This window comes from Calidris pugnax, unplaced genomic scaffold (genome assembly GCF_001431845.1).
Source record: "Calidris pugnax isolate Ruff unplaced genomic scaffold, ASM143184v1 scaffold288, whole genome shotgun sequence".
Classification (NCBI taxonomy): domain Eukaryota; kingdom Metazoa; phylum Chordata; class Aves; order Charadriiformes; family Scolopacidae; genus Calidris; species Calidris pugnax.
Window position 1 is genome coordinate 1,088,667 of NW_015091190.1, and position 20,328 is coordinate 1,108,994.

The window sequence follows — 20,328 nt, forward strand, 5'->3', positions numbered from 1 at the left end:
ACCAAGTGATAGATTTACACAAAAAGCAAGGAAGGTAAGTGACAAAGGCCAGGTAACTACAGGGCGAAATTAACACATGAACAAGATTAAAATACTGTTTAAGGATCTGAGGACAAACTGTAGGGATCTGGCCAAGAATGAGTAACAGGTGGTCTCCTTCTCATGTCTAAAGGTTGGTATCTAAATAAAGTTTTGCTTTCCTTCAGTTCTCATTTGAAAGCTTCTGCCAGAAACAAGATGGTATCAAATGAATTTAGGAACATTCCTCAGATTAGATGTTCCATACAATCTTCAGAAAAAAAGTAAGATCTATGCAAATTTCCCTATTTCCAGTACATGTGGTATATTAAGAGACTTTGCCGTGGCCAAAAGTGGTACAGAGATTCTCCAGAATCCATCAATTCAGGAAATACTACGGATTTTCAACCCCACAAATTTCAGTTAGGTAGAGAAAAGCAACACAGGGGTTAATGCAACAAGTACACTCTGCCAGAACAATGCTGCTGTCTGATTTTGGTTATTGTTAATTTTGAATGATTAATCTCCTGTTTATGTAGACTTGCATACGAAATTAGTCCGGTTCGCATCCGCAAAAAAGAACTGTACTAAGGATCCAACATTAACCAAAATCAAGTCGAATTATCAGAAGCCCTACAAAATAATACACATAATACACCCTGACCGGGAATTACTTTTCCAGAGCCACGCGTGAGCATTAATTACCAGCCGACGCACACCGCTATTGTTTTGACATACGCCACACGGATCCTGTTCTTCCTCATGGCTTTGATTAAAAATTTGGCTTGCGGAGAAGTTTGCATTGTTCCTTTTAATAACTGCAGCAGCTACTTCCAGGCTGCTGCCGCCTTTGCACCCACCTCACCCTTTCCTTCCCTGGGGACACAGGGAGAATCCCCCCTTGCAGGGCAGCAAAACGCTATTGCAGAGAAACAGCGAGGCACCTCACATCTCCAATTAAATTAAATTAGAGCTTTTAGTTTTGTTTTTTTCTCCTTTTACATTGACACACTGCGAAAGTTTTTAGAACGCTCGATAAAAGCTTCAATAGCTCCCTCTGCTGCCAAATAATATATATTTCAGCTGCTCTATGCAAAACCCGGTTGCAGCTGACAAAAATCATAGAATTATAGAATGGTTTGGGCTGGAAAGGACCTTAAAGCCCATCCAGTTGCAACCCCCCACCCTGGGCAGCGACACCTCCCACCAGACCAGGTTGTTTAACACTCTTCCAAGTTTGCTGCTTTTAAAGGAGAATTATTTTGACTGTGAATCAAAATACTAAAGACCAGTAGTTAAACACTCACTATTTTCATATCACTTCAAAATACTATCATATTCAATGCAAAAAAACACACCATGTTACCTGGGTATCGAGCTGGATATACAGTGACCGAGAGGGTTTACACATATAAAAAGCGAGGGGTTACACAGAAAGAAAAATACACTTTCAAATATATCCTTCCTTTGTACAAGGCAGTTACACTGCAGCTCATCTTGCTGCCGTTGCATCTCTACAGCACTAGGGGCTGCACAGATATAATTTAAGAAGCATTTCAGTTAAGATACAACCGATCTAACTCTGCAAAGAAGACAAAGCAGGCCTGGCCGCATGTCCAGAAACATAGGGCCAAGCATTAGCCACATAAGGCCCCTCCATGCCACAGGTGACTTGGTAACTCTTCTTACTTAAATTTACCAGCAAAACTTACCACCAACCCCTTCATTGCCCCAGTCTGGTCATAGATAATTCAGAGGTCACTTACTTTAACAGCACGTTTCAGTCATTGCTGGTGCATCTCCTCACAGGCCTCTGCGGCCTTCACACTTCCAGCGCCGCAGGCCTGGCCCTCTCCTCAGAAACTGAGAGGAACAAACTCCTCATTTCCCAAACCCCTCAGCTTCCTTTTCCTCATCTCAACCCGGCCTTACAGATCCTTTTACTAGTTTTGTCTCACCAGATGATCTTAATCCAGGTGGTAGTAGCTATACAGAGTAGTAGTTTTAAAAAAAAAATTTAAAAAAATCAGCTGGCCCGGCCACAAGGGGTGCTGAGGAGAAGAAACTGTGCCTCCAGAGCAAGGGATAAAAAACACATTATGGCAAGAGTAAACAGACCTGCAGCACCTCCTTGCACGCCCAACAACTGAAGCGGAAGGGAAAAACTTCAAAAATCAACAAGGATTTGGAAAAGAAGAGAGAAATGGAAGTTGCGTCCAGCGTCTGCCTGTACTTTGAGCGAAGTGGAAACTTGCCTCAAACAAAATTCCCCAAGTTCAGGACTTCACAACACACTGAGAAAAAAATCTAAATCTAAATCCATCTTTATCCAGCCAAATCTTGCATGTTGTTCATTCATATTAGATAGCCAAGGCTTAACCAGTCTGTTTTCATGTTTATTTATTAGTTTTCTTCCCAAGTGTCAAAAATACATTGCACATGTGCTCTGTTCTCTTCACAAGTAAAATCATATTTTATTAAAGGCAGAGTAGCTCCCTCATCTGTTTTACTCCAGCAGCACAAGGTGGGATCCTGGATTTTGGAATAGAGTGTCTGTAATTGGGGAAAAACGATATAAGTATTATCCATGAAAAAAGAAAAAAAAGTCCATCTGGAAAAATTTCCTCACATTTCTTTTGAGGAATTCTCTATGTCAGTCCAGTTATGCTAGAATTTCTTAAACTTTAATACAGCAATCCTCTGTTATTTCACACACTAGCTAGTAAAACATTCAAATTACAGTATTCTATCCTTATATTTTCTGTCATCTGAGTTTGTTGATATATTTGCATTCAGTTTTAGCTTCAATATAACCTGAAATTGTTACTGAAAGCATTAGAAGATCAAGGAAAAGGGCACAGGGGGAAAACACGCTAAGGGAACAAGCAGTATGATGTATTACTCTCAGGTTGTTTTGTTATGTAGAAGAAAAAAGGAACAAAAAACATCCCTGAAAATGAAAATCAGAAAGTATCTTCAATTTACAGAAGCTTCACTATCAGCAGTGTCTCGATTCTCTTTAAAAATTAATGCCTGAGGGATTTTTAAATCATTTTTCATTCTGAATATGAACAACAGCTGCATATAAACCTCTAAAATTCAAATACAGACCTCAAAACAGACCTTGCGTGATGCAGCTAGGAACACTGAAATAAAAGAACAAAAACCTGCCACCAGGATGGTGCCCTGATAATTACAGTTGAGCTAGACACAACAACTTGCTCCAAGCCTCCTTCACACTATTCCTACAGCAAAACTCATTTTTGATGCCATTTACAGATCGAAGTCATCTGTGAGAAGGTAACGTAGCAAATTAAGCATTGTAGTATTGCAGAGGGACACGGGTTGAGAGGAAACAACTGCAAAGAGCTTCCTGTCATTTTTTGTTCCATACCTTACAAAAACAATTGAGAATAAAGAAAACGTTGTGCAGTTTTTAAAAGCTCTATGTCAAATACAATAAAAAGTTAAGAGTCTTGATACTTTAAAGGTAAAAGGTCTTTAATCAGATACCAGCTTGGATTAAAGCACAAATTTTTTTCTTTCCCATATAAAATATGGAACTAAGGTAACATTTGCAATTGTGTTTTTTTTCTCAAGAAAATAAAACTTCTCTGAAGTAACATCACCCAACAATTCGATCTTCTTACTACCTCCACAAAAAAAAACTCCAGAGGCAAAGAGATTATGCATTATACATTAAGACTATGCACAGGTTCCATTTCACACAATGGATAAAGGCTTAAGGAAGTCACAAGCAAGTTTAAGAATCAATTTAATTTTTTTTTTTTATTTACTGCTTGGTAGTACAAAAGTTGCATATAAACTATTTTGTTAAAAATACATCTGATATGCAAATTTAAGAAAGGCTGACTAATATGGCAATATCCATACCCCTACAAATGAGCAGGGTGTAGTGTTAAATGCAACGAAACAGGCACAGATTCTAAATCCTCTTATTGAAGTAGCAACTCACAAGTTAAATTTTTGCATATATCAGGCTTTATAATACCTTCTGTAAGTATTTTATACAGGTAAACAATGTTTTACATATCCATTTTCATTTCTTTCATTCTCCATTTTCCCAATGGAATCAAAATAGAAACTACTTTTAAATTAAGTAAAAAAATACATATTTCTGTTTAAACCTTCTTCCATCCCTTTGGCAAATTTACTTGCAGTACTAACCCATCATCTATCAAAACATAATATTATCAAAATAACACTTTTTTTTTTTTTAAAGCTTTTGGGACAGTCTATAACTGTGTATCTCCTTTCTGAAAATTATTTGAAACTGCTTGGTTTTGCCCAATACTCCCTTTTTCCAGTAATATTTAATCCTCATAGCTCTCAATCTCCTGGAAACTGAAAGCTGACTACTATAAACAATTCTTCTAGAAACATTAGCTCTTTATACAAATAATCAAGTGGAGCTTGAAGAATAAAAAAGTATGCCTGTAATGTGAGCTTGGTGTCTAAGTTGTTTCAATATTGAAGAGATTTCATAAGCCAGGTTTAAATTAATGGAAGCAGGGATGCAAAACCCTCAAGTTCCAGTTATTTTGGGTTCTCAAGGATGGACAATTATCTTTAAAAATGCTCATTTTCAAAACAACAATAAACGATTTATCCTTTTCGGGTCTTTGGTGGGCGGTGGGTTTGTTGGAGGTTTTTTTGGCAAATATAACATCAGTGAAAAATATATATTGATAGGTCCAGTCGGTGTCTCACGGACACTAATAGAAGGAAGACCATTGACAACACATATTTTCAGCAGGAATGAAATAAACTTAATGTTTCCTGGCAAGGCGTGGGACCATCTAATACATAAGCAAGAAGGTGAATTTTTTATCTTTGTACACGTTGATTGTTAACACTGCATAAAGCGATGGAGAAACCTGATTCTCAGATATGAAGGAGAAACACAGTTTAGAGCACTTGGACTAAAAGTATTGAAAGCATTGATTAAAAACACATCAATTCCAAACCAAACACTGATTTTCATCGAGTTCATTCTCAGAATATAGTGCAATCTCTACTAAAAGGCTACATTGCATTAGAGCTTATATTCTTAGGCACTCAGAACAAGTGTTATTTTTCAGTTTCTGTAACACAGCAAAATTTGCTGAAGTATTGCAAAGACTTCCCTCCCCAAAACACGTAACAGGACAAAGCAGGGATCATGATAAGTAGACAAAAAGAATTAACATCACAAAACCGTCCCTGGTTATTTTTAGCTCTAAGTCACTCTTGAAATATGAAGGGAGTGACACTGGCTTAAGATTTGATGCCAATGAAAACAGCTACCCTCAGTCCAATAAAGCCACTTTGAGGTACTTTACCACATACTCCATAAATTTTTTTTAATGCCAAATATTCCATATCCTTATATAACGGCTGAAATACGTTGCCTTAGCTTTAATAAGGAACCTGTGGGTAAAAACAAAAGAGAAAGGCAAAACTATCAGGCGTTCTTCAAACAGGAGTGAGCAGTTACAAGGAAGTGGGAGAACAAGAGGCCTCGAGGAAAAGGACCTTCCTAAGAGCTCGCCCCAATTTGCATAGAAAAAGCCGCTCTTCAGCCTACGTTAAGTAGTAAAGAGGAAGACAACGATTTCATTTAATATCTGCAGAAAGCTGAACCACTCCCTACTGTGAAATACCCTTCACAGAGTCCGAGCGCTTCCGTACTAAAAGGCACACATGCAGATTTTGGCTGACATGATTATTTCCTTGCATATTTGGCTGGGCTACTAGCGGTTAACAGTTAAAAAAGACTATTTTCATCTTCCAAAAGCTGGCTTTTACCTTCAGCAAACGCTTGTCGATTCCGGAGGGGAAGAAGAGAGGAGAAAAATCCACATGGACCAGAGGAGTGATCACTGTTTATCCACAGAGTAATCATATTACTCCTAATATTGTGCTCATTAAAAATGCTTGTCTAAGTACAAAAAAATTAAGATTATTTGATAAGGCTTTTACCTTTCCTGTCTAAAAGCATTAATTTTTCTTTCCAAGATGAAGCCCAACACTCGGTATGAGGTCGACACAGCTCAACAGCATTTAAGTGTCTAAATCTTACTGATTTTTACTGGTGAAAAACCATTAAGTGTTTAACCTTGCACAGATGCCATCACAGAACTTGTAAAATGCTACAGTGCCATAAATACATTTCCTTAAATAGTATGAATCTCTTGGGAGTTTTCAGTTTTCTCCAAAGTGCTAGCAGACAAGTTTCTTCTATAAGTTCCACCTGCAAGAGAAGAAAGCAATTGTGAAAATAAGCCTCAATAGCAAAATTAGGGGTATGATGAACACGCCAATTAAAAAGTCAGCAGATGGTCTCAAATGGGGGAAAAAAAAAAACAACCCTGATTATATGAAGTGGTTGCCGTGCATTTCAAGTTCAGTCTGTGAAATCCTAGAGGGGAGGAGCTAAAAATTCAGCTGAATGAATTTTACTCATGGAAAATGATGAACGAACACACGGACAAACTGCAAAGCACATGAACTTTGAGAAGGACACCAGGAATGGAAAATATTACACAGCTTCAGTGCACCAGAACCTTCAATTTTTGTTTACTCAGTAGCTTACAATGGACGTGCAAGAGCTCCACCCCAAATTCCAAACTATCAGCTGTATATCTGCTACTCTTTAAAAAAAAAATATTTTAAATAAAAAGTGATGAAATGGAGCCTGCTGAGAAGATGGACCTTGGAGACATGGAGAAGACATGCTACGACTTCAAACCATGCAGCCAGCAAGACACTGGGATAAGCTGAAATACTGTTGAGGTCACTTCAAGAAAATACTAAGAGCATGTCAGTTGAGGAGAAAAAAACCCAAAACCCTGAACTCCTGTTCCCTGAATATTGTGTCATTCAGGGACTGCCCAACTCAGGAATTCCATCTCGTAGAGGAACTCCCAGTCACAAAGGTTGAAGTCAGGCCACAAAGCACAGACCTACTGCCTCCAGATGCCAGAACAAACCTTTTCTGACAGCAGTTAAACACACATTTGCATCTGCCACCTCCCTCTGCATCTGAAGATCTCAGCCAAAGTCTCTAAAACTTTACCCTATTTATCATAAATTGATTGGCTGGGAGCACAGAAGTCTTAAATGCTGACTATATCTGTTGCGTTACAGTAAATTAAGCTCTAATAATTCATTAGATGTCTGAAATAAGTAATTGAAGCAAAGGTCTCACTGCTACCTGTTGATACGTGAACAGCTTATCATCGTATGGGACAAAAACCGATCTAGAACCACGTGAGGGAACAGCATCACCATCCTTTCAAGCAAAATCTGTTTATTTTCTGTAGTGCTCATCAAAGAGGCCTGGCTCCCTTCCCGGATGATTTACAAAACAGCTCTGTTGGACTGGAGAGACCTTTACAAGAGATTCTGTGGAGCCAGTTCTCTGCTATTAGAACATCTGGTTTTCAGAAAGGGCAAAACTTTAATCCCAAGGGAAGCTGTACAACAAAAAGCTGCCATAGATGGACATTTAAATTTTTTATAGCTATACTATTGTATCTCTCTAGAGAACAGCTTATTTTTAGATTAAAGGAGTAATGGTTTAAGTTTAGAGAACCACTTTTATGTAATTACAGAGAACAGCTTTCTTATTTAGGGAAGGGAAAACAAATTAGAAAGAAAAGAGGACTACAAAACATTTTTAGAATTATTTCCATTTCAAATATTTTATTTTTTTTTAATTTTTAAATCAAAGTGCGCTGGAATTAACTTTATTTTCATATATGCCTTTTCCATTTCTAATGTTTAAATAAGAGATAACTAGTCCGCCTTTGAGTCATAAATCACATTACAAAGAGTCTGATCGTGATGCCATTGCAGATACAGAAAAGAAAAAACAACTAGTCACAGGAGTAACACAACAATTAACTGGCCACGAAAATGCCAATGCAGCTAATGAAGAAGTTATCTTGTACTACCTTTAGCCAATATTGATTTTTAAAAAGGGAAGAAAGGAAAAAGAAACCAAACCACCACCAACAACAAAAAAATAAATCCCTGAGGACCAGGACATAGTTCTGAATCGGAAAATAAGATTAAAGCTTGTGGTTCCCTGACATCTGTAGATCCTCATAGGTTACAGAGCAGCAGGGAGACACCTGCCACTACAAAGCTGTGATTTGCCCTAATTTGCCACAAAACAAAAAGCAAAATAAAAAACCCAACCGTCCTTAGTCTATTTGCCTGCCTCCAAGGTGGGGTGAACTATAGTTACACCAGCTTTGACAAGGGTTTCCCTGGTCTGCTCTTGCAAATGCCCAGCAATAAAGACACAATGCTCATTACAACTTCTTAATTTTTGACACCTGAACTCCACCTCCTGACAAGCTACCCTACTGGTTACCTTCTTACCCACTGAGCAATTACCCTCCACAGCCTTTTTAAAACATTTGGAGGCACAGCACATCTCTAAGTCTGTCTTCCTCTACGGCAACGGTTCCAAAAAAATTGGTATAAATTCACGATGAGCACAAAGTCCAGACAAATACGTCTGCTCAGCTCAGCAGTGCTGCCAGGAAAGGTCGTGAGGAAGGCATCCCATTGCATACCAGCTGTCTACTTTGTCTTTCTTCCTCAATTAATACAATTACAGAATGTTTTCTTAATGAATAAGCAACAGGATACAAAGAAAAGGCCACATCTCGCACCGTGGCCTTTCAGACTTCAACCTCGAGACGCTCGAGGGGGTTTGGGTCTTGTTTCATTTTTAAACATACCCAATTTCCAATGTGCATTTCCCTCATATGTTGGAAGTTCCTGAGAGTCAGAAACTGGCCTGAGCTGACACAATGTGGCTTTCTCCTCTCTCAGCATATGCAGAGTTTGTGCGCTTTGTTCACTTCCATTTTATCAAGCTCTGTATTTTGAATCACATTTGTGTAAAAATCATGGCTTTCTCCTCAGCATATGCAGAGTTTGTGCGCTTCGTTCACTTCCATTTTGTCACCCCCAGAATCCCTTTTTTCCCCCTCAAGGGTCAAGTTCTGTATTTTGAATCACATTTGTGTAAAAATCACCTTTTCCCTTCAGTTTATCAATCAGTGTCATCAGCTCAAAGCAAACCCTATTAACCTACGGGGTTTTTTCCCCCCGCCCAACATTCTTAACTGTTAAAATAAAAAACGAGTGTGTCATCATTTAAAAGCAAACCATATTAACCTATGGGGTTTTTTCCCCCTGCCCAACATTCTTAACTGTTAAAATAAAAAATGTAGGAGGCTGCATCCCAAAATTACTCCAGACACATTTTTGACATGCTCAAGTGAATTGCTTGAGGTACCCCATTAAGTTTTAACGACTCGCAGGAAAACCCCAACCTCCTGGTTTAGTAACCTACCATAGATCCCTGCCATATGAGCATTTTCACAGGTCTCCATTCTCATTAGCCAAAGCTCCATTCATCTATTAGAGAAGTAATTAGTAAGCAGTCACCTTGGCTGGGCACACGGTGTGGGGTGGCGAGCGTGAGGAAGCAGCACTGTAGTTATTCAGGATAGACTCTAACTACAAAGTCTAAATGAACAATTAAATAAGAACTGGGTGGATAATATAGTGTCAATTTATCATTAACTGAGTGATCCAAAATAATTTGTGCAGAATGTAGGAGGCTGCATCCCAAAATTACTCCAGACACATTTTTGACATGCTCAAGTGAATTGCTTGAGGTACCCCATTAAGTTTTAACGACTCGCAGGAAAACCCCAACCTCCTGGTTTAGTAACCTACCATAGATCCCTGCCATATGAGCATTTTCACAGGTCTCCATTCTCATTAGCCAAAGCTCCATTCATCTATTAGAGAAGTAATTAGTAAGCAGTCACCTTGGCTGGGCACACGGTGTGGGGTGGCGAGCGTGAGGAAGCAGCACTGTAGTTATTCAGGATAGACTCTAACTACAAAGTCTAAATGAACAATTAAATAAGAACTGGGTGGATAATTTAGTGTTTATCAATTTATCGTTAACTGAGTGATCCAAAATAATTTGTGCAGACTTCTGTAGAAACTTTTTGAAATGGAAAGGAGGAGGGGACTAGAACATCTCTCTGCTGAGGAAAGGCTGAGGGACTTGGGTCTGTCTGGAGAAGAGAAGGCTGAGGGGGGATCTGATCAACACCTATAAATCCTTCAAGGGTGGGTGTCAGGAGGATGGGGCCAGGCTTTTCTCAGTGGTGCCCAGGGACAGGACAAGAGGGAACGGGCACAAACTGGAACATGGGAAGTTCCATCTCATCATGAGGAGGAACTTGTTTGGTGTGAGGGTGGCAGAGCCCTGGCAGAGGCTGCCCAGAGAGGTGGTGGAGTCTCCTTCTCTGGAGACATTCCAAACCCACCTGGACACGTTCCTGTGGGACCTGCTGTGGGTGACCCTGCTGTGGCAGGGGGTTGGAGGAGATGATCTCCAGAGGTCCCTTCCAACCTCACATCATTCTGGGATTCTGTTTTCATGCAGAACCAATAACGTTTTCAACTTTGTTTCTCGTTACCCATTACCTTCACTTATTTCACAACATGCCAGTATTTTGTTGTTAGTTTTCAATATTATCTCCCAGGGTTTCATACCTGCCGGTTACTCCGAGCTTCTCCTCTGTTGCACATCCTCCTGCTTGTCAGGCGTGGCCAGCGTGTCACCGTTGATGCTCTCCACACCAGTAACAGACATCAGGCTTTTCCGTTCTTTGGAATTCGATTTGTGCTCCACTTTGGTGACTCTAAACCTGAGGTAAGCACAAGAAAGACTCAGCTGTGTTTCCCCAGAGATTAGAGAGACTGTTCTCAGTACCCAGTGCAGGGACAGAGAGAGTCTTCACAGAGAGAGTGGTCGGGCATTGGAACAGGCTGCCCAGGGAGGTGGTGGAGTCCCCATCCCTGGATGTGTTTAAGGGACGTTTAGATGCAGTGCTGAGGGACATGGTGTAGGGGAGGACTTTGTAGAGTAGGGGAGATGGTTGGACTCGATGATCCCAAGGGTCTCTTCCAACCTCAAAGATTCTATGATTCTATTCTATGACAGGAACACGTTTTCAGGTCCCAAGACATTGGAGCAGACACCCACAGGGACCCAGCTTCATTTCAGAGCTATCTCCATTCCTATTACCTACGTGCACTTTTAATCCTCACAACTCCTGAATCCCACTTTCTCAGGGAATTGTGTTTTAAAGCAGATTGCATACTGCTGCTTAGAAGAGTAATTTTCTAGGACAGCTACAACGTAAGCGAGGAATTAAAAATAATGGAACAGAATGAAATGGTTTCTGTAGCTAACATTTCCTTGAGAAACACCAAATTCAGAAACGGAGGAATTTATTAGTGTGCAATCCTTGTTTCTTTTTAGCCAGTATCAACAGCGCAATAGCTTTGGATTTGTACCCACAGTAAATCCCCATCTATTTACATAGTTCTAAAATAAATTTTAAAAAAAAAAAAATCAAATTTATTTCTTCTAGAAATAACTTCACCCTAACAGTAACAGGGTTACAAACAGCTGATGCTATGAACAGAGTAGACTCCGTGAACATCTGACGGGCCAGTGTAGCACCCCTAAAAAAAGTATAAAATAAGAGTCTTACCTTCCCACAGAAAGGACTGTAACTTCTCCGAGACGACTTCTTCTGTGCTCTTTAGACTTGTGAGCTGGCTTTGTAAGGTGCCACCGTTTGTGGCTGCACCGGCTACAAACATCCTTCTCTATCACACCCCCAACAGTGTGCAAGTGATGGCCCTTGCAGCTGTGTTTGTACGGACCGGCACCCGGGGACAAAGGGGACCCCGGGCTCGTGGGGCTCCCAGGAGAGGTAGGAGATAAAGGGCTGTAGGAGAAAGTATAGAGGAAATTTAGCATTTACTATAAAATCCCGTTTCTTAAAAAGAAGAAAAAAACCAAAATATAACCTTTGGCGACAGATTTAGCATTCACTATAAAATCCCATTTCTTAAAAAGAGGGAAAAAAAACAAAGAGAGGAAAAAAACCAAAATATAACCTTTGGCGACAGCTAGTGAATAGCTAAGTTTTTTCAGGGACCATTTATCCCTGGAGGGGTTCAAGACAAGGCTGGATGGGGCTTGGAGCAACCTGGTCTGGTGGGAGGTGTCCCTGCCCAGGGCAAGGGGGTTGGAACTCAATGGTTTTTTTAAGGTCCCTTCCAACCCAAACCATTGTATGATTCTATACGTGAGGATGTCTGATTTAAGGTTCCCTCCAATATCACTTTTTTGCAGTTAAAATTCACTTCCATAAATTAATTCAGCTGCAGTCACGCGGTTAAGGTAAATAACACAAAGGGAAACCAACTAAGAGGGGAAAAAAAAAAAATCAGGCAAAATTAAAAGAGAACAGGTTACATAAACTTGTATCAATGAAGACAACTAATTAGTCGATTAAATTCACACTTGGAGAACTGCAGAAAGTACCTCAGAGTTGCTAGAGTATCTTTAAGAACTCACAGAAGAAGATCATCCCACAACATTGCAGAGGCAAAACTAAAACTTCTACCATGAAAAGGAACCAACAGATCATTCAGCTTAAGCTTCCGAAAAAAGCTTTTTTTTTGAAAGACAGACAGAAAAAGCAGTACAACCCCTAAAAGGCATTCAGTGATAATATCTAATCAAATCAATCTAATTTTATTTTAAAACAAGAAAAGCAGATAGCACAGATAGAAAGCAGGTGATGTACTTCTTTAGACTTCAGCATCAATTTTGACAGTCGTGCACCACGTTCTGCTAAAGCAAGCAAGTGCTTAATGCATCAAAGGTGAAATTACGGTAGCGTAAAGAAGCACACCTTGATAAGAAAAAAAAAAAAGAAAAAGACATATCAGAAAGAAGCAAGCAAGTGCTTAATGTATTAAAGGTGAAATTACGGTAGCGTAAAGTAGCACACCTTGATAAGAAAAAAAAAAAAAAGAAAAAGACATATCAGAAAGTTATATATCAGTAGCATAATATGAAACTGAAAGGAAAAGCTAAATGTGTTTACTCTGGCCCTGATGATATTCAGTGTTTTAAATAGTTCCCTGGGTAATCAGCAAGTTTGCTGATGGTGCAAAACTGGGAGGGGTGGCTGACACAGCAGAAGGCTCTGCCACCATCCACAGAGACCTGGACAGGCTGGAGAGTTGGGCAGAGAGGAACCTGATGAAGATAAACAAGAGCACGTGTAGGGTGCTGCACCTGGGGAGGAATAACCCCCTGCACCAGGACAGGTTGGGGCTGACCTGCTGGAGAGCAGCTCTGAGGAGAAAGCCCTGGGAGTCCTGGTGGACAACAGGATGCCCAGGAGCCAGCAATGGGCCCTGGGGGCCAAGAAGGCCAAGGGCATCCTGGGGGGCATCAGGAAGAGGGTGAGCAGCAGGTGGAGGGAGGTCATCCTGCCCCTCTGCTCTGTCCTGGGGAGGCCCTATCTGGAGCACTGGGACCAGTTCTGGGCTCCCCAGTTCCAGAAGGACAGGGAACTGCTGGAGAGGGGACAGCAGAGGCTACAAAGATGACCAAGGGACTAGAACATCTCTCTGCTGAGGAAAGGCTGAGGGACTTGGGTCTGTTTAGTCTGGAGAAGAGAAGGCTGAGGGGGGATCTGATCAACACCTATAAATCCTTCAAGGGTGAGTGTCAGGAGGATGGGGCCAGGCTTTTCTCAGTGGTGCCCAGGGACAGGACAAGAGGGAACGGGCACAAACTGGAACATGGGAAGTTCCATCTGAACACGAGGAGGACCTTGTTGGGTGTGAGGGTGGCAGAGCCCTGGCAGAGGCTGCCCAGAGAGGTGGTGGAGTCTCCTTCTCTGGAGACATTCCAAACCCACCTGGACACGTTCCTGTGGGACCTGCTGTGGGTGACCCTGCTGTGGCAGGGGGTTGGAGGAGATGGTCTCCAGAGGTCCCTTCCAACCCCAGCCATTCTGTGACTCTGCAATGGAGTAGAAGAATGGCACAAGTACCCAGAGGAGAGCACGTGTGTTAAAGGCACACTCACACACATACAAATCTTATTAAAAGCACTGGATCTGTTGCAGTAAGGACTCCACATATCTCAGCGCTTCAGCAGACAGAAACCCCAGATTAAAAAGCAACCAGCAAGCTGATCATTCCTCAGAAAAAGAAAGTGAAGATCACAAGCTGAACATCAATCATGACGAGGTTGTTGCTGAAAATAGGTCAAATTTCACAGTGGAAATTACAGGAGTATAACCTGTGAACCTAACGTCACATTACTCAGCGTGACTCATGCCTCAGCCCAACGTTCCATCCACTAAGAGAAATTTTAATTCAGGAAAAATACCAACAGACTGAAGAGACTCCAAAGGAGGACAGAAAGAACAAATTAAAGACAAAAAACACGCCATTAAGAGACTGGAGTTACTTGAATGCTTATTTTTAAAACAAAAATATTGACAAGAGGCATTTAATGGTCTTTGAATAAATAAGAGAATGCTGTAAGGGAAGTAAAATCTGTTCCACATCCGACACAAACAGAGGAATTGATGGCTTTAAGTGGCAGAAGCGCAGATTTCACTTTGCCGTTACTATTCCTAGTGTTAGGAAGCATTTTATAGTGCCCCAAACTTAGTAAGAAATATAGTGCATTTGCACTTCAGTTACTAGAGCTTTAGCAGTATCTGTCAGAAGAATATCTGTCATCATTTTTCCCTTGCCCTTACTTTTTATTTTAATTCCTCGTATTTTAATTCCTCACAATAGTCTAAAACTCCCAAAATAACATCGCACGTAGTTACGCAAAAAGATTGGGTTAAGACTCAAACAAATATTTCTGCCGTGCCATGAAGTTTTGAAATAATTCCTATCCTGAGTAAGAATAAAAACCCTGATTAGAAATGAGGTCAATAACCCAGCCTCTCACCCTTAAAGCAGGAGATAAGCAAACGCTATTTGTTTTGTTAAGACTACGCACTCCCACTGCTTTTATTAGTGACATAGAACTGCTTGAACCTTCATCTTCTCTGCCTTGAATATGAACCCATATGAAAAGCAGTAAAATTACATAGTTTAAAGGCACTCCTGGACAGATATAAGTCATTTTTACAGAAATGATGCATCTGCAACTCAAGAGCTGAACTACTTTACGTAATTCCCTAAATAGGTGTGTAGGAAAAAGAAAAAAAAAAAAAGAAGAGGGAGGTCAGCCAATGTATATTATCATCACAATTGTAAAGGAAAAAGTAAACCAGGAGGAGACACAGAAAAAGCTGTCTATTTGAAGTTAGCAACAAATGAAGCAAGTGCTGTGCCTTGTTCTTTCAAGTCAGAGTAGCTTTGGAATAAGCCACCTTGTAACTTCACCCTGAAGCAAACAAGTATTTGCAGCCTCTGTAAATCTTTAGCCCAAAAAAGCAATAAATCTGCGTTACACACCTGGAACCCATATCCTGAAGAGCCAGTTACTAACCCAGAGCATACATGAAAATTGAGTGACTCGGAGACACCACAAGGAAATCAAAGTATCATCCTTTTAACTGGTAACTCGGGAAATGAAACCCTTTGAAAGGGTAAGGTTTTAGTCGCCTCAGGAAACATGCATTAAAAAAAGATGAGTAATTACCTTTCAGGTTCAAAGACACTGCTATCTGCTACCATGGCCTTTAACACATCAGCATTTGCTGCAATGAGAATAAATAGAATTCTTCAAAATTGTACGGCTCTAACTTCAGAAAAATAAAAAAAACACCCAACAAAAACAAACAGCAAGATTAAAGGTCCTCAAAAGAAATTTCACCCGAAATATCTCCAAAAAGACATGAGATAAATGATGCAAAAGAAAAAAAGAGTTAATGTAATTCTATAGGATTTTCTTAACTAAAATTACAGTTCATATTGCACTCAAAGCTCTTCCCCAATACAAGCCACACACAGAGCCATCTGCACAACACCCCCAAGCGAGATCTCTAAAAACCTTTAAAACATCCATTTGACCACAGGAGTATCATCCCCTCTCTTGTATAAAGCAATTTAAGATTAAAAATGCCAGTTCAGGCAAGCCTTACAAAATGATTGCTCACATACTAATAAAGCCTTATAAAATGATTACTCACATATTAAACAAAACCACCAAAACCCACACACACGGGGACCTAATCCCAACCTTGAGCAAAAATACACAAGCTCAAAGCCCTAAGAGTTAGGGGGGGGAAAAAAACCCAACAACAACAAAAAAAAACGACCAAAGCCAACCCAAAACCAGCTTTTCCAGAGGATTAGTCTTCATCCAGGAGTAACTCAAAGCAAGCTCAATGCTTAGGAGAACTTTCATTTATACAAAATGTAATATTAAAAGGCTAAAGGTTCTCATACTATAAAAATATACAGTCTCCTAAATGCTTCTTCAACTGGGCAAATATGATCTGAACTAACCAACCTTTCCATAGGCTACTTCAGTGGGATTTAATTATTTTTTTTTTGTCAGTTATATCTTCTTTATCCTTCATTCTGCACACACGAGGCATGGAGATACCACCTTCAAAATTCAGCGCTGGCCCTACTCTGCCCTATTGGCTCAGTCACACACAAACCTTCCCTCAGACAAAGCTGCAGGAGTCATTTCAGGACAACAAGGTCAGTCTGGTCAAACCACCAATATTTTCCAGGCTTTCAGCATTGCCATTAAGAAAGCGACCTTTAGCTTTTACTTCACAAACGAAACAAAAACATAAACCCAAAAAAAACCCCAAAATCTAACACCCAAAGAGTTAAAATATCAAGAAAAGCATGAACCAAACTTATCACACAAATGAGCTTTCGGGTAAGCAAAGAACTTCCTTATTTTGTTTGAAGTTATTGCCTTCTGATGGCAATTTCAAAGAGTTAAGCTTGTGCAAAATGGTTATTAAATGAAAACACACCATACTTAAGAATATCTGAAAAAAAAAAAAAAGTAGTATTTTTTACAGAACACCATCGCAAAGGCCCATAATTTCAATATCACAATACTATACCTTCATTTTTCATAATGTAGTTAACAATTTGTCCCACAGTGTCGCTATTCTCATGTAGAGTGTCATTCATTTCTGTGCAAGGAAATAAACACGGTGTCAATACCTTGGCCTTCCAAGTCAAGAACCGATTTACTTTACAAGAAAGGAATAACCAAAAAAAAATCCAAGCCAAAACAAAAAACCAAATGCACACACACCGGAAAAAAGTTAGATAAAGAAAAGACAATCTATTGTCAGAAAGCTTAGATGAGACTTTTGAGTCCTTATGCAGGACAGAATATAAACAAGAGTTTATGGAATCTACACATCAGCTCTAAAACATTCATCCAAGAGCTGAAAAACTCCAATTTTCCAACATGCATCAAAATTCCTTCTCTAGCTCATAAGGAGACAACCAAGAGAGCAGCATTCCTAAACCTAACCACAGGGAAGAAGAAAACCAACCAACCAAAATCCTTCAACTGTCTCAAGTCACTATTTTAAAATAGGTATTATCAGCTTCTAGTGCAAGCAGGATTCAATTTAAGCTTTTCACCACAGCTGCAAGGACCTAATATTTGATTTTTTTAATTAAAAAAAAGTCATCTCATATGACTACAGGAGCAAGGGATTTAAGAGAAGAAACCTCATAACTATATTTAACCCTTTTGGAATCGATTGCATCCATTAACAATCCCAGAAGCTCCCCCAGAATAACCTCAGAAGGCAGAGAGAGATCAGGAAGAGAAGCAGGACAACTGAGAGGCACAGTTCTGTCCCTCCCTAATAATTGTTATGAAGAGCTTTACAAAATGAAAAAAAAAAAAAAAAAAAAATCACAGGATTGAGGCAAGTTTAATAGGCAAGACCCTAAATTTGTCTCTTAGTAGTAATTTAGGGGCTTCCTATCTCTCTACCCACCCTTTATCCTCACCCCTGAAATTTTACAGTGCAATTTAGACACAAAATAAGAGCTAAAAGTTGAAATTAAGGGCTAGAAGTCCTCCCCCTTTGGTTACCGCTCACCTCGGTGGCACAACTAACAGATCAGAGAGTCCCACTCACTGCCCCAGGCAGGAATTAAGAACAGGCTGACACCTCATTACCTGCCCCACACCTGTAATTTGCTGTAATTTGTGATTATGAACCTACTGATGGGTAGTTAATTGAGAGAAGGGAAGAGGCCCAAAGTATTTCCAAGTGACTTTGCCTTTGTATTCACTTAACCAAATGCTACACCAGGTTACTAGAGCCCTTCCCAAGTGATAACACTCTTTTCTTAGGGTTTTGTTGTGGTTTTTTTTTTCCAAGTAAGAGAAGATGGGAATAAGGAACCATAGAAAACAAGCACAAACAAACAAACAGTAGAACAAAAAGAAAGGTATTTTTAGAAAAAGCTATAAGCAACAGAGATAACAAACCAGAAGGCAATCAGTCAGTCAGTCCAAAGGCTCAGCTTTAGGAACGACACCACAACAGGAACAAATTAAGACTGCTCAACACAAAACAAAGGTCAGAGAACTCATGTGGGAAACTGGAACACTCCTAGTTTTGACTGGCAAAGATCAAGACCTAACATACATAGAATAATAACAATACTTTTCTTAATATGGTGTTGATGTCGAATATAGAGGGCGAGATGACAGAAGTCTCACAATAAAATACTCCACAGCAGTTGCACTGTACATAAATAAGAAGTTGTTTGTGATACTTGTTGATTACCTATTTTTTCATCCAGTTTTTCTTCTTCTAACTGTTCGGCCTCTGTTGTACAACGATATCCTTTTTTCTTAAGGATGTGACAGACGAGGATCCCCAAGAGGCCCGTGATGAAGAAAACAGGAACCAGTGCAAAGGCAATATACTCCAGGTGTTCAGACTTTCCATCCATGCCATCAGTTTTAGTCGTGGAAGTGGTGGTCTGTAAGCCATGGTTTGACAAAAGCCGGAGAAACTCTCCATCATCTACGGAAACGAAGAAATACAGTTATTACTATATGCTGTAAATCACTTCAAAGCATTTAGAAGATTACAAGCACGATCAAATCCCCACAGCGTCGATGTCACGTACCTTCCACGATGACCTGAATGGGCAATGCTTACTCTACGGGCTGAGAACTCACACCCCTACAAATAAACCATCTTCATAAAAGGATTTACAAAAAAAAAAACATACAAAAAAAACCCGCATGATCTTTCTTCAATATAACAGTGAAGAAGAAATGATCTTTCTGATCAGGCTGACAAGTTTGTTATCTCAAGTGGAGGGCTCACGTATTTCCCTGAAGAAGGACACCACCAGGGCTCCTTGTTCCCATCAGGGAGGAAAACGCCACGCAATTGCTCGGGTCCTAAGTTTGTGCAAAATTGCTAAAAAAAAAAAAGATGGATCCTTCCCTAATATGAGAGTAAGAACAGGATTTAGTATTGACCCTCACAAAGCATCAGGTTTCACAGAAATAGCCTTGATTTTTCTTTTCTCCCTGTACTCTGCCCTTTCCCCTCTCTACTCCAAATGAATCTCCAAATCAACTCTTCGGGTTTTCTACCTCTCTTGGGGACAAGCACCATGAGCTGCTCAAACAAGTAACATCTCTTGATGTTTCTTTATAACTGTGGTAGGTAATTCCCACACCAAACCTCATCATGTGGCTGAAGGTCCATGCTTCAGACTCTCCAAGTGGTGGGTCATTATGGTTTCCCAAAAGGCAAAGTGCCCTTAGGAGGTCCCGTCCCCTTCAGTCCTGATAGACCATAGCCCCAAAAACAGTTTTAAACTGGATTATCTAGCTTGGGGCAGAGTGGCTGGAGAGCCTGGCAGAAAAGGACCTGGGGGTGTTGGTTGACTGTTGGCTGAACATGAGCCAGCAGTGTGCCCAGGTGGCCAAGAAGGCCACCAGCATCCTGTCTCGCCTTTAGGAGGTCCCGTCCCCTTCAGTCCTGACAGACCATAGCCCCCAAAGCAGTTTTAAACTGGATTATCTAGCTTGGCGAAGAGTGGCTGGAGAGCCACCTGGCAGAAAAGGACCTTGGGGTGTTGGTCAACTGTTAGCTGAACATGAGCCAGCAGTGTGCCCAGGTGGCCAAGAAGGCCACCAGCATCCTGTCCTGTGTCAGGAACAGCATGAGGAATAGGACTCGGGGGTTGATGGTCCCCCTGGACTGGGCACTGGGGAGGCCCCACCTCGAGGGCTGGGTCCAGTTTTGAGCCCCTCACCACAAAAAATACCTTGAGGGGCTGGAGCGGGTCCAGAGAAGGGCGACAAAGATGGTGAGGGGTCTGGAGAATAAGTCTTATGAGGAGAGGCTGAGGGAGCTGGGGGTGTTCAGCCTGGAGAAGAGGAGG

At 40.6% G+C, this 20,328-nt stretch overlaps 1 protein-coding gene across 2 annotated transcripts; it reads right to left on the reverse strand.

The window, feature by feature from the left end:
• Positions 1-3,788: 3,788 nt before the first annotated feature.
• RELL1 (RELT-like 1) lies at positions 3,789-18,942 on the reverse strand. Of its 2 annotated transcripts, none has more exons than XM_014959528.1 (6): positions 18,705-18,942; positions 17,004-17,075; positions 15,614-15,671; positions 11,625-11,864; positions 10,618-10,772; positions 3,789-6,271 (listed from the first exon to the last, which is right to left on the reverse strand). In XM_014959528.1, the coding sequence occupies exons 1-5, from the start codon at positions 18,871-18,873 to the stop codon at positions 10,625-10,627; spliced, it is 687 nt and encodes a 228-aa protein (XP_014815014.1). In that variant the 5' UTR covers positions 18,874-18,942; the 3' UTR covers positions 3,789-6,271; positions 10,618-10,624. The 2 variants fall into 2 exon arrangements, with proteins under 2 accessions (XP_014815014.1, XP_014815015.1); XM_014959529.1 differs by lacking the exon at positions 3,789-6,271 and adding an exon at positions 9,782-9,848.
• Positions 18,943-20,328: the final 1,386 nt, after the last annotated feature.